General features: G+C 39.6%; 2 protein-coding genes across 3 annotated transcripts; one reads left to right on the top strand and one right to left on the bottom strand.

Annotated features, from left to right (window-relative positions):
* The first annotated feature begins 536 nt into the window (after nt 1–536).
* On the top strand, nt 537–3,699 carry sys1 (SYS1 golgi trafficking protein). Of its 2 annotated transcripts, XM_049581594.1 has the most exons (5): nt 537–676; nt 2,220–2,269; nt 2,430–2,692; nt 2,789–2,856; nt 3,189–3,699. In XM_049581594.1, exons 3-5 carry the CDS (start codon nt 2,531–2,533, stop codon nt 3,427–3,429), a joined length of 471 nt encoding a protein of 156 aa, XP_049437551.1. In that variant the 5' UTR covers nt 537–676; nt 2,220–2,269; nt 2,430–2,530; the 3' UTR covers nt 3,430–3,699. The 2 variants fall into 2 exon arrangements, with proteins under 2 accessions (XP_049437551.1, XP_049437543.1); XM_049581586.1 differs by lacking the exon at nt 2,220–2,269.
* A 2,548-nt stretch (nt 3,700–6,247) lies between these two features.
* Nucleotides 6,248–13,136, bottom strand: LOC125891968 (neuritin-like). Its single transcript, XM_049581607.1, has 3 exons — nt 12,760–13,136; nt 11,808–11,964; nt 6,248–11,064 (listed from the first exon to the last, which is right to left on the bottom strand). Exons 1-3 carry the CDS (start codon nt 12,809–12,811, stop codon nt 10,830–10,832), a joined length of 444 nt encoding a protein of 147 aa, XP_049437564.1. The 5' UTR covers nt 12,812–13,136; the 3' UTR covers nt 6,248–10,829.
* Between the last annotated feature and the right edge of the window lie 851 nt (nt 13,137–13,987).

Genomic DNA, 13,987 nt, shown 5'->3' with positions numbered 1-13,987 from the left:
GTTGCTTGGTCCTGTTTGTGCATGTGTGTGTTCGGACCTGTGTGTAATTGACAACAGAGTGAAAGAATTGAATTTCCCCTCGGGGATTAATAAAGTATATAAAAATTAAAAAAGTCTATAATTGTTTGACTTTTATTTTCATTTCTTTCCATTGTTGTAATAATAATAATGATAATGGATATAATAATAATAATAATAATAATTATTATTATTATTATTATTATTATTATTATGACAACTTGTTTTTTAGAAACGCTTTGAAAGTACTTACATCCTACGGAAGGTAAAACGGAAAGGATTTCAAAATAAAGGTTGCGCTTGCATATTATGAAAAAAAATAACCCAAAAACAGTGAGTCCATCGTCCACGGCACAAGTTTAGCGATAATATAATAAATTGTAAGATTTCCTTTCTTGGTTGTTTGCAGAAAACTAATATGGCAGAATAATCGGTACAGATTATCCTAACAATACATATAAGGTATTTTACATTGAAATAAAGTTTTAAGTGTAAGGTTTTCTTTCCGGATCCACCGCCGTGACTTCCGTGTTGTTAACCAGGCACAGCTAAACGATTACTAGGCCCAGTTTATTATCTGTAGAATCTAAAAAACAGTAAGAAACTGGATGGATTATCGTTAACGCGGCACCTGAAACCTTTGTAGTCCAGTACTCAGGTCTGTATCAGCTGTCTGTATGTTTGGTTGAAACTGGTTCCCCGCTGCTGCTGAAGAAAACAGCCATGCTAACATGGTGTAACTTGTTGGTCATCTGTCGTGTACCGTTAGACGACGAGACTTCAGTGTTTGTGTTGTTTCCACCCACGGTTAAATGTCTGTGTTCACTTGACTTTTCTATCTGTTCTTTTACTGAACGTCACAGCTGGTTTTGGGTGGTTAATTCACCCACCAAACGGCGCTAACAGGCTGTACTTGGTTAACGTAAAAGGTAACGTTAGCATTGTCTAATCGTTGAGTTTGTGTTGGTGGGTAGGACAGCTAGCTTCGTGCTCCGTTAGCCTGCTCCTGACTTTAATGTGAGCATACGTGACACAGTCAAGGTTGGATACACCCGTGTGTATTTCACGGACATCGACAGTACCCTCCACTTGCCTGTATAATCACATGTAGCGTTATTGAGACCATAAGCAGATGCTCCTATACAGAGGTTGATGTTTGCATTAACCCATGCTCTTGGTTTAATTAATTATAGCTTTTCTGTTGTCTGTTTACGGTAATTTGACATCACAGTCCTCTTCCAAATAAATATATTAAATAGAGCCAGCCTGATAAAAATGATATTGGCTCAAATGATGTAAATCGGTATCCATTTAATGCTCTATCTCGGTCGTTAGGTAACTAGAAATTGCAGTACAGTAATGCCAAATAAGGCTTGACGTAATTTTAGAACAATGTCCCCATTACTGATTACAGATTGTTGTGTATATTTTGCTGTTGTGTAAAAATGCCCAATAAATTGTTGTCAGGCTCTATAAACTCTCAAATATTGATATCAGTATGAGCTTCAAATACCCAATATTGGTTTGGCAATAAAAGTTCAGCTCAATTACTGCCTCCTACAATTTAAAAATTGTACTTGTTAGCTGTATTCAAGGTAGGAGTGGGCGTTATATCAATATTGTGTTGACATGGGGATATGAGACTAGATATGGTCTTAGATTTCGGATATCGTAATATTGTAAGTGTTTTCTTTTCTTGGTTTGAAAGGCTCCATTACAGTAAATTGATGTAATATACTGAACTCACCAGACTGAGCTGTTTATTCACCTTTACCCACTTAGTCATTATATCCACATTTACTGATGATTATCAAAAATCTCAGTGTGTAAAATAATTTGTGAAAGCACCTGTTGCAATATTGTTATTGAGGTATTTGGTCAAAAACATCACACTATCTGATTTTCTCTTTGTTGCCCAGCTTCAATTTAAGGTTTAGAGTTTATATTAAAGATAAAAGGGACAAGATTGTACTGATAACATAGCTGACCTGTAGACAATGATAAGTTGTAGTTAACTCTGTATGGGGAAAGCAAATAAGGACTGTTTGTACTGCTTAAACTAATCACGTGCTCTTTACAAAGTAAATAAGCCAAGAACAAAATGCCTGAAGTGTCACACAATAATACAAACTAAAAGCTGTTATAGCATTTTCTGCTTTTTCTAATAAAATAGAGCTCATGTGTGTTTCTTTTGATTTTAGCCTATACTTCTCATTCCACCTGTTAAGATAATGGGACAACCGTTCATAAGGTACTTTACAGCAATGCAGCTGGCTGTATTGTCACTGAAGTCGCCATGATCCTACAGTTATTGTCTTGTTTTAGCGTAATGAAGCAGTTGGGCTTATATTCCAAACTCAAGATGTAAAATATGTAACGCTTTTCATTTAATGTGACTTTCTGTTTTTCAGATTTTGAGATCACGTGCAGGTCACACTGGATGGCCAAGGTGGTAACAGTCAGGGCCAGCTGTTAACATTGTTTGGGCCTGTACATGTAATATCAGTCCATAATGGCCAGTCACTTCCGTAGCTACATCTGGGACCCGGTCCTCATCGTGAGTCAGATTGTGTTGATGCAGTGCATCTACTACAGCTTCTTGGGCCTGTGGTTAGCAGGAGTGGACAGTCTGGTGCAGAGTAGTCGGTCACTGGACCAGATCTTCAGCTATGAGGTAAGTTAGTAGATCTCTGCCAGTTTTGTGATACATGTTTGTGGTACATTTGTAGACTCCTGAAGTGGTAGTTAAATCTTTGCTCTGCTCTGGCAGGTCCTTGGGTTTGCAACAATGCAGGGCAGGCTCTCAATGATGGCATTCATCTTGAACTCTCTCACCTGGTATGTAATGTCTTCAGTATTTTCTCTGTATATTGAAAGAAACGAGAGCTCTTTACACCTTCTATCAAAATGCTGTTGTTCAAGCATCTCATGATAAAATAACAGACAGACAACAAACAGATTTGTTCACATTGTCACAACTGATTGATTTCCACCAGTAGGACTAAACACAGTTAGAAAATATATTTATTTACATACATAAAAATAAAAGATGATTTCTCCAGATTTGGTACATGGTAAGACTCGAACATTTATAACTTTGCAGGGTTAATATAACATAAATGAGCATGGCTGAGTAATAGCATAACTTTTCTGTGTCTTTGTTCCTGCAGCGCCCTGGGCCTGTGGTTCTTCATCCGCCGAGGGAAGCAGTGCCTGGACTTCACAGTTACTGTGCACTTCTTTCATATGATTGGCTGCTGGATCTATAATGCTCATCTTCCAGTGGCCCTGTCCTGGTGGCTCGTCAATGTAGCCTGCATGGCATTGATGGCTGTAATCGGAGAGTACTTGTGCATGCGGACTGAGCTCAGGGCCATTCCAGTCAATACTGGACCCAAATCTAACCTGTGAATTGTTGCCGACACCAGACTCAAAGTCTGCGGACGTTTAACCCCTGATGAACTCGCTCAGAGAAGGTTTTTTTTCACTGCTTGCAAAAGAAATGGAGCATAAACCTCCATCAGCGTAGATGTTGGATTGCCATCCATCTCCTCTTCAAGTGACACATCAGATGAACTGATCTATTTATTCATAGCTGTCTGTTTAATGTGGGGCAGTATTAATTCTGTAGCATATTAAGATACATGTTTTCTTGCTGATAAAAGCAGGCGTCAGTTTACACCTTTCTCTGAACCTGTACATTTTATTCTTCATAATTGCATTTTTGTGTTCATGTTAAGAACATAAGCAAGGACATACAATTTCCTACTTTTAAGTTTTGGGGTAATTCTTCTTTTTTTCAGGCTTGTGCATGTCTTCATTTGAATTGAAACTTCAGAGCAGATACAAATGGTCCTAAAAGGCAGCAGGAGAGCAACAACAGCAACATTTTCCCCTCTCTTTGTGTTGATATAGTTACAGGCTGGCTGGGTTGGCAAACAAACATGATCATGTTACAGGATATTAAGGTTTTAAAATTTGAATGTTCCAGTCACATCTTACTGCAATTTAGAGATGCCAATGTTCAGAGTCAACTGTTGCATCTTCTATTATGTGTTCTTACAGTTGCATCTAAAAGTTAAATGTTGTGTATTAAGTTCAGTGTTCAAACAGGTAGACTATAGTTCCCTGACAAAATACTCAATCATTGTGTCAATCCAAATGTAGGAATCCTTTATAATCTCAACACACAGTCACATATATGAAATCAGGCTTATTTTTACCTTCCTGGATTACGTTTCTACTTTCAGCCTCACAGTGCTCGGTTTAGGCCTCTGTTGTCAAGCTTGTACAGCATTTTGCACAGCTAATGTTATTTGTTTCCGTTTCTTTATGTTATGATGTATTATGCAGACTCAGTGGCCACTTTGGGGAGAGTTTGTCAGCCACCAGCTGTGTTCTGACAGCAGACTGTGTCTGTGTTTCTGAAAACACTATTACTGTTTGTGGGGACGTGATGTGACAAGTACTAAAATGTGCAGCACTGATGGTTTCTGGAAGATTGTCAGCTTTGTCACTCAGCGGTGGCTTTTAAAACCATGTCTAAATCAACTGCGTATTTTTACATTATTACAGATCCTGTAACACTTGTATCTTTTTATTCTGTGCGGTGACTGTAAGATCAACCTTTGCAGCTCTGATGGTGTGGAATATGCAGTGCGTAGGTTTGAATTTAGGTTTCTTAAGTTTATTGTAAGCACATCATTATGTAGAGGGTGAGTTGTTAAAGTTGTACAATAGTGCTGCACAGATGATGTTAATTTGTAGGCCAACATGCCGGTTAGCATTGCCCTGGTTTCCTCATGAAAAAGTCAATGTTTTTTTTATCAGTTCAGTGCAGAAAGTAAGCTCTGTGGCAAGTAAACATTTATGATACTTACATGTTTGGTTCAGCAAGATAATCTTCACAAATTAACATCTGCCCCCCACCTAATTTTGAAGAGTAAACGCAATCACCAGAAGTAAAAAGCTAACGTTAGGCTACAAACAAATTACACTACAATTGCATGCCACCACAACGAGGCTGTAAAACTGTGCTCAGCATGATGACGTTCTGTAGTGTCATTTAGCCATTTGTTAGCAACTATCTTTTTTAAGATGCGTAGAAGCTTAATAATTCACAAATGAGATTTTTACTGATATATTTTATATTGTAGAACAAAACATTGAACTCTCTTGTGTTAAGCACAGACCTTATTTTAGGCATCTAACCAAAAACCCACTGACTCTGAGAGAAGGGTAAAATGCTAACTCATTTCTGGGATTTATGATTCATTCCTGCTCCACTGTAGTTGTACATTATGGGAAATACACTTATTTGCTTTCTTGCTGAGAGTTAGATCAATACCACGCTCATGTCTGTCCATTAAATATGAAGCTTCATCCAGCAAGCAGTTTGCTTAGCTTAGACTGGAAACTCATGAAAAGCTAACCTGTTGTCCAGAGGTGACGAAATTAAACCCAGCACCTCACGAATTAACACGTTATGTCTGATCTGATTAAAACTAAAGGGTAAGAATGAGAAGTTGTGGTTTTACTGGAGTTACATGCTTAGCTATATCTTGGCTGGGTGCAGAGACCTGAGACCTCTTGGAGTCCAGTTGGTATCCGCAACGTCTCTTCGGTTTACCTTACAGAGTACGCAAGATTTAATGCATTAATGAGCTGTAGAGGTGCTTTGGACAAAGCCAGACTAGCTGTTTCCCCCATTTCCACTCTTTACGGTAAGCTAAGCTAACTGGTCGCTAGCTTGAGCTTTATATTTACCGCACAAACATGAGTGGTATCGGTCCTCTTGTCTCTCAGCAAGACAGTGAATAAGTGTATATCCCAAAATATTGAACTGTTCCTTTAAGTTACGTTCAAGCCCATGGGTACTCTGTCTAAACCAGTGTCACCTATGATTTGATTATTTCCCGCTACAGTTGCTCTGAGAGTTTCCACATGCAATGCCACCTTTGTATTCTTTAACATAGTTTTTATAATGTATTTAAATACAAAGAGCGCGAGAGATGGACCTATTCATGTGATTAAATTCTCTGACTTGTTTCTAGTGCAGAAACATCACAGACAAGGTGTACATATTTTTTTCTCCTCTGTGAAGGTTTAAAAAAAAAAAAAGGGGGGTGTTGGCACCAGCATCAGTGAGTTATGGTACAATGCCAGTGCTTTTGTGCATATGCTGTTTAATAAAACACTAGCAGCTCATATGGAAACATGTAAATCTCAGTGCGGAAACTGCAGGTGAGAAAATAATTGGCCGTTCCGCTTCAGATGTCAAGGATAGGTCTTCTAATGAGGGGCACACCACGAGCGTGTCTTTAGATCTCTGAAAGTTTTCCACCCTGGGCCCTGATCCCTCATTTTCTCCAACCACTGCCTCTTCTGGAAGTGTCCAGGTGGAAAGGAGCAGATGGGAGAGCACTAACGAGTTGAAAAACACTGGTTGCGGTGCTCATTACCAACACTTTGCTTCAGGGAGGGCTAAAAACAGAAACTCTATTCTCTATTATAGTAAAAGAGTTATACAGCAGAGGACTTACTGCATCGATTAAAGGCTCTGCTGTTCCATCACCTTGTGTTTCCAGATCTTTGCTATCCGTTATTTTGCAGATGGTGATGCACACACACACTGTTTGTTTTAAACATGGTGCTTTATTATTACAAACACATTACTTTGCCATATATTGCTTTATACAGTCTTGTAAATAGTGTGCTTTTCTATCAGTAAACTGAAAAAACCCACATGGATACTGAACTTGTTTTACATTCAGAGGTTCTTTCCATGTTTTAACTGTCATCAGGGTTCATTTGTTATGGTCTAATGCTTTATGATAACACAATCATTTTCATGCTTTCTTCAACAGCATACAAAAAGGATAACAGTCCTCTCTTTAAGTGACCATACGTATTGCTCATGCTTTGAGGACATCACAACTTGCTTTTGTATTCGCACCACCAGACACACAATGGATGACATAATGCTAGCACTCGTGAGACGTGAAATAAATAGAAACAACTAGAACAAACATGCTAAGGGAGGCGGAGGTGGGTGGGTAATGAATCTGCATAAAAGGGAATGCTGAAACACTGAGGAGATATACAGCCTAACTTCATGCACAGATCGATGTACATGTTGTCCAAGGTAAAATCAACAGATTATTCTTGAAGCACTGTCACAAATTATCATGCATTTAGGATCAAAGGGATGACGGGAAATATTCAGGAGATCGTCCATGTTTTGATAATGTCTGCGAGGACCATCAGAGTTAAAGGAAATATGCAAATGTTGACACAGATTCGGAAAACAGACAAAACAAATCGATGCTTTCACTCATTAATTTTGCTCTGAATCTAGGGGACCGCTGCAGTAACAGCAAAAACATCAGATTTATGAGCAGGAATATCACCTCATTTCATAGTGATAAAAAGACAATTACAATTGGTGATACCTCACACGGTTTATTGGCTAAACATGTAAGATGAGCTGTAATGATGCCAGTTATATTTCTAAAAACTGTAATACACATAAATTTATTTCTGTTGAGATTCACTACAGTCAGTCTTGGCTGCTCTTGAACCTTCAAATCAAGCCAAAGTTTCTCAAAATGCAATCGATTAAAAGCATGAAACAAACAAAGGGAGCAGCACAGTTTGGAATTTATTTCGCGTAATACCATAATTATGCAATGCTTTAATAGATTGATCTTTAATTAGAATATTATAGATAGAAAAGCGATTGTATATGGATATTTAAAAAAATAAGCTGCTTTTTTTCTATTGCTTATAATTTGACTTAAATTCAAGATTTATTTTAGGTGTTTAAAAGTTAAATAAATACTGTGTATGAGTACTCTGGCATTAAAATATAATTTTATTATACCTCAGGCTGCATTATATACAGATTCCTCTTTGACATACTTTCCTTATGCAATACTTAAAATGAAAGTTTGAGTAATATTTTGCTAGAGAGCATTTTCACACAAGGTTGAGCAGGAATTAGTGAAACAACACTGAACATTCACACTTTTCTTTTTACACAAACAGGTCAGAAGTTTGATCGAGCATTAAGACTGAACCAAAGCATGGGGCGAGGCTCTGAGAGAGCGAGAGGGAGGAGAGGTGAACATGTGATGTCGTGTCAAGATGTCTGTTTTTGGTGTCTTTATAGCAGCCGTGCAACATCAGCCACAGTGGGCTGAAGTGTTGGAGGGGAATAGGGGGTAAAAAGTTTTATACAAGTGGCCTGATTGTCACTTACACAAACATTTACTACACTTAGAAACAGATTAAAGGGGCATTTCACCCATAGCACATCTGAATGTTGATTAGTCGCTAGCTTCAGTGTTATTAATCTGTCAGATTAATATCTGGTTCAGTCCTTTGGTCCTTTTGCTGATCAATAAATTAACAAATTATTCAAATAGTTTTGTAATGACTGAGAGCAAAGATTTGCTGAGAGATTGCTGTTGTTTTTGGTGAAATGCTCCTTTAAATGTTTCCTTGCAAAGTGACAGCTAATTACATCACGATGGCTTGGCCGTATTTATACAAACTCACTGGAGATTAAAATCTGTGTTTTGGTGTCTAACATAGCTCTTAATTAAAAGAATAGTTCCACTTATGGAGAATAGCACATGCAACAATCGATACCATTCACATGTCTGTACTAAATATAAAGCTACAGCAAGGAGTCGATTAGCTTAGCTTAGCTAAAACAAAAGGAAACGGGGAAACAGCTGGCTGAGTACATCTAAGTCTCACGAATTAACATTTTATATGTTTAATCCTTACAAAAGTGTAAATATTAAAGTTGTGGTTTTAAGCAGAGAGACCACAGACTGTATATAATGATGGACAATGCCTCTCCACTTCCTCCCACTACACAAAAATGAAGCAAAATGTCCCAGCTACGAATTTTTATGCCTCCGTGCCAGCGATAGTCATAGCTGGAGGCATTATGTTCACAGGTTGTCTGTCTGTCTGTCCCATTCTTAGGAACATAATATCTCAAGAACACCTCAAGGGAATTTCCGTAAATGTGGCACAAACATCCACCAGCAGTCAACAATTAACTGATTAGATTTTGGTGGTCAAAAGTCAAGGTCACTGTGACCTTGCATTGGTTTCATTTTTGTGGACACACTATCTCAACAACACCTTGAAGGATTTTTTTCAAATTTGCCTCACTTGGACTGCAGAATAAACAGATAAGAAATTTGGTGGTCAAAGGTCACTGTGACCTCACCAAACATGTTTTTGGTTCAAGAATCCGCTAACATGGAGGGGGCTGGGTTTATGGCCTGTACTGCAGCTAGCCACCAGCAGGGGATCGAGATGTTTTTGCCACCTATCTTTATACATAGTCATTGGGAGTTACGTGTCAAACTATTTCTTGGATTTCTTGGTGGGAGCTCGGAGTAGAGCCACTGCTCCTTCGTGTTGAAAGGGGGTCAGTTGAGGCGGTATGGGCATCTGATCAAGATGCCACCTGGACACCTTCCATTGGAGGTGATCTGGGCACGTTTCACTGACAGGAGGACCCGGGGCAGACCCAGAACACCAGGAGGGATTACATATCTTGTCTGACCTGGGACCGCCTCAGGATCCCCCAGGATGAGCTGGATGTCTGGGGTGCTTTGTGTGGCCTCCTGCCCCACAACCCGGCTTTGGACAAGCCGCCGAAAAAGGATGGATGGACAGAAATTTCTTGGATGGAAGCAGCCGAACAAGATATGTGCTAAGCTAGCTGGCTGCAGGCAGTAGCTTCATATTATTGGCTCATTTATGCTCAGCGTTAGAAACGCATACAGATATGGACAGAGCCTTCCAGCCATATCCTGTGCTTTTTTGGTCCATATTTGTGCATGATCATAGGACACGATGAAGATATTTTAAAAATGGCAGAATGAAATGAATCGGTAATATTGTGAAAGGAATTCCTCCGTTCAAAGGTGTACTGTTACGACCTCTTCCCCTGTTGCTGTGGTCCTTGTTGTCAAAAACGTTTGACTCTGCTCTCTGGTGCCATCTAGTGAATGTATCAATGCTGACATAAAGGACACATGGAAGTATGTGGGCATTAATGGTCAGAATGTTTGAAAGGAACAGATCTATTTTCGTATATAAAGGGACTATAAATTAGCATTTAGAGTACAGGCATGAGAGTGGTATAGACCTCCTTAGCTACCTCCCAAAATGTTGAACTATTCCTTTAATTATCATGATAAAACCATACAACACATGGTACAGGGAGTGGACACAAAAACATCAACATCTTTCTGTGTTAGAATATAATGAAAACCAGCACAACTCCACAAATACTGCTTTAAAAATGACCTCAGACTTAAATCCACAAAATACAACATGATAGTGTACATGAATAACATACTCATTGCATTAGATTGTACAGGTGTTCATGATATTGTGTCCACTCCTTGTGTATTGGTAACCCAGAGCCACAGGTGTCTGACTGATCTGCTCACACTGTATCTGAAATCCCTTGAATACTTTAAGTGTTTGTTGTAGTCAGCCTGGACTGATCAGCTAGCTAAAATGTAATTTTCTCAAGTGCTCTATCAGTTTCTGGACATAAGGGAGGATCAAGCTGAAGTGTTTGAAGAGATTTCAAACATTATTCACCACAGCAAATATTGATTGGCTTAACCACAGACCTCCGTGGCTCTGTGTCAAAATAATCCTTATTAAAACACTCTCTTAAATCCTTGGCTTTAAGTTTGAACTCAGCAGGACTGAACCCAGGGGGGATTTGAGGCTCTCCTCATCACCCCTCCCATCCACCTCACCCCCATCTATACAGGGTACCAGTTGGGCCCAGCCACGATCAACACGCCTATCAGTGGCAGGGTAAGGGCAGCAAGAGGTGAACTTATGCTTGGCGAGGAGCTGGGGCTGCACAGGTCGAACAGACTCCCCTGGAAGCGAATCTTCCTGGAGTCCTGCCTCAGAGTTTCCCAGATGGAGCTGACTTCCTTCTGACAGTCGGACAGCGCCGTGAGGGCACATGTGTGGAAAGCTTCCCAGTGGCTGTGGCAAACAAAGGATCATCAGATCAACGCTGCGTCTGCCATTTCGCTCAGAATTCATCCCGGCTACAGCACGCAGACGTGCACTGGCTGTTGTGGATTAATTCACTTGCCAGTAATCTATCACTCAGGCGGCTACGGTGGCTTCAAGTAAGTCAAACTGAGCTTTAATTACCATGGCAACTGCATCAGAGAGTGAAACAATATCACAGATGATATTGCAAGAGGGCAATTTTCAGCGGAAGGCTCATGTGTAAATCTTTGTCTTCAATATACTGTGCTCGGGTTGTAATGTGCGTTCGGTAACAATGACAAAAAACGTCCCCAGAATTTCATTACTGCTGCAGCAAAGTCATAAATTATTTAGTACAATGGCTCAGTGTCTCAGCACCATTCATTTCTCTATTCTCCCTCTGAGATCAGGGCATCTGCTCTCTTTCTCTCCAGTATTGTGTCAAGAGATACAGACTTCATACTGTATCTGTCTGTAATCATTCACTAAATCATGCACTATTACATTCAAATTGAACTGAAACACAATTCTGTGCACAGAGCTGTACATAGTTTTATATTCCAACCCATCACAGCTGAGTTTGTCTTTCACTTCTCTCCTTCGCTGGTTAAAAGTGATTTAATCAGCTTAAATAAAAACACACGCACTCTACTGGGGGATGCCCCATGTGCACACATGGATGCTGCATATTGTTCACACATTCCCTTACTGACTGATAAAGTTATTATCACCTGCACACAGCTGCCACTCCCCTCTCGCTGGTCACGTTCTCCTGATAGTTGTCCATGCTCTCTCCCAGCTCCAGGACGCAATCAGAAAAGTCCTTATAAATGTTCTCACACTTCACGTCTGCATCTGAGTCTCCTGACACCATCAGGGGCAGGAATACTGCAAAACAGACACAGGGTGGCTCATTTGACCAGATTTTATTACAAGTTATTATAATATATTTGTTATATGTGGTATTTTTCTTGTGTGTGAAGCAGTCTCAGTGTGATTCCTCCTTCTCTACCACCTCCCTACTTCAAATGCAGCTTAACTTTTCCCACAAAAACACAATATTTAATTCAAAACGTGTGTGATTTTGTTGCTTAATAAATACATGCACGTGTTTTAATATTAATTTGGGAATCTCAAGATCCTGCAATCATGTCATCTGAACTTAACTTCACACAGATGTCAGTGGGCGGTGGGCTGTGAAACAGATGTTGGCAGATAATAGTCCAGACCTCTGCATTCCTTCCACATGGGGTGCAGCACTCTCTCCAGAGCTATTTGCAATTTAAATGCTTAAACATGTCCATAATTTAATATTTCCCAACAGGACAATGCAAAATACGCACAGTGAAAGCACTTAATATTAGTAAAAGTGGCACCTGAGAAGAATAAATCAATTTGTGGGTTTTTATTTTTGGATCTTGCGTGTCCAAAAGCTTGCACACTATCATCTAAGTATAGACATCCAGCAGTATCTATCGTCGATGGGTGTTCTACAAGCTGTTGGCCACCGTGCAGGTCTCGTCATGCATCAGTGATGGAGATAAATAAAGATTACAATCATAGCGTGACATTTCTGATGCAGGGAGATAAGAAAGAAGGTGGAAGGCAGTTTTTTTCTGTCAAACCATCCAAAGTGGCTCGCAGCCCAAAATAAAACCCACGGAGCAGCTCGAGATATCTTACCCAAGGCAAACGCAAGAATCCCTCCGATCTTCGTCGACATGAAAAATCCCATATCATCCCATTTCAAGCCAAGCGGAGGGCGCGGGATGCTGCCGAGGCACTCATGAATCGGAATAAAGAAGCGCAGCTGAGTCACACAGAGCTGATTAGCTGCCCATTATTAATGTGTGTCGGTGTGTATCAGTGATTAAGCGGCGATAAACACTTGGTGGGTGTGTATGTATAGTCTTTCCCAGCTCCGGCCGACTGCTGACGTTACCTGCCCCCCGGCGCGCGCTGAGCTCATCTTCCCCCCTCAGCACCGGACAGCTCCCTCACCTCCCTGAGGAGGAGAGGAACCTCCGCGCAACCTCCCTGCAATGCTCCTGCAACACAGGGAGGACGCTCCGGATGCCCCTGCTCATTAGCACACACTTTGTCTGACTTTATAGATTATAATCTGTTATCTCAGTGTAGGAGCTGCATGCTGTAACACATGTATGACAAGCCCACCATGCAGAGACTGGGTACATCAACATCATTTCCTGAGAAGACCAACATAATTTGGTACTAATTATATGGATAAATACAGATAAAGTTCTGAGAGTGTTGTTTTGAGTTTCAAAGTATGTAGACACCTATCTCATTATCACAGAAGTACAGTGTTGCATTGGGGAATAGAGTTCATGTGAATGGTTTGGACTGGACTGTGGAATGAGCAATTTTAATTCAACTTTAATTTGATTTTTTAATTTCTATTCATGCACTTATTTTAATTTGTTTTATTTCATTTTAAATTTTAATACCACTGTATTATTGTTGATGATGGGAAGTGTGGTTGTTGTTTTTCATGAGCTACTGGACAGTTGAATTTTGCTTCACGGATGAATAAAGTTCTATTTTTCTACATGTGTGCAAAGACCAAAACAGTAAGGAATTTTAAAAAGTAGCTAAGGAAGTGAAAAATAAAAAGTAAAACTAATACAGTTTTAATTTAATAATCAACTGAATAGAGGCAAAGGAATATATATATTTCTAATTGTAAATTTCTTTTTCCATTCCTTTTTTATTTGGCTCGCTGTATTATTTATTGATGTATCCAGTCAATCACAAAATAAACAGCATAAAGTTAACCAAATGAAAGCAATACATTTTTGATTTCCAGATGCATTTCCTTTAAACTGGCACATTAAAACCAAGTAAGCATTTATTCATCATTTCTATCTAATTGTATGCTTACTTAGAGACA

This window comes from Epinephelus fuscoguttatus, linkage group LG1, assembly GCF_011397635.1.
Source record: "Epinephelus fuscoguttatus linkage group LG1, E.fuscoguttatus.final_Chr_v1".
NCBI classification, from domain to species: domain Eukaryota; kingdom Metazoa; phylum Chordata; class Actinopteri; order Perciformes; family Serranidae; genus Epinephelus; species Epinephelus fuscoguttatus.
The sequence above is the reverse complement of the archived record's forward strand: the minus strand, read 5'-3'. Positions and strand labels throughout refer to the sequence as shown.

Coding starts and splice junctions, on each gene's coding strand:
- sys1 (XM_049581586.1), top strand. CDS start 2,531: ATGGCCAGTCACTTCCGTAGCTACATCTGGGACCCGGTCCTCATCGTG. Junction 2,693..2,788: donor ACCAGATCTTCAGCTATGAG/GTAAGTTAGTAG, acceptor CTGCTCTGGCAG/GTCCTTGGGTTTGCAACAAT. Junction 2,857..3,188: donor ATCTTGAACTCTCTCACCTG/GTATGTAATGTC, acceptor TTGTTCCTGCAG/CGCCCTGGGCCTGTGGTTCT.
- LOC125891968 (XM_049581607.1), bottom strand. CDS start 12,811: ATGGGATTTTTCATGTCGACGAAGATCGGAGGGATTCTTGCGTTTGCC. Junction 11,965..12,759: donor GATTCTTGCGTTTGCCTTGG/GTAAGATATCTC, acceptor TCTGTTTTGCAG/TATTCCTGCCCCTGATGGTG. Junction 11,065..11,807: donor GGAGTGGCAGCTGTGTGCAG/GTGATAATAACT, acceptor TGTTTGCCACAG/CCACTGGGAAGCTTTCCACA.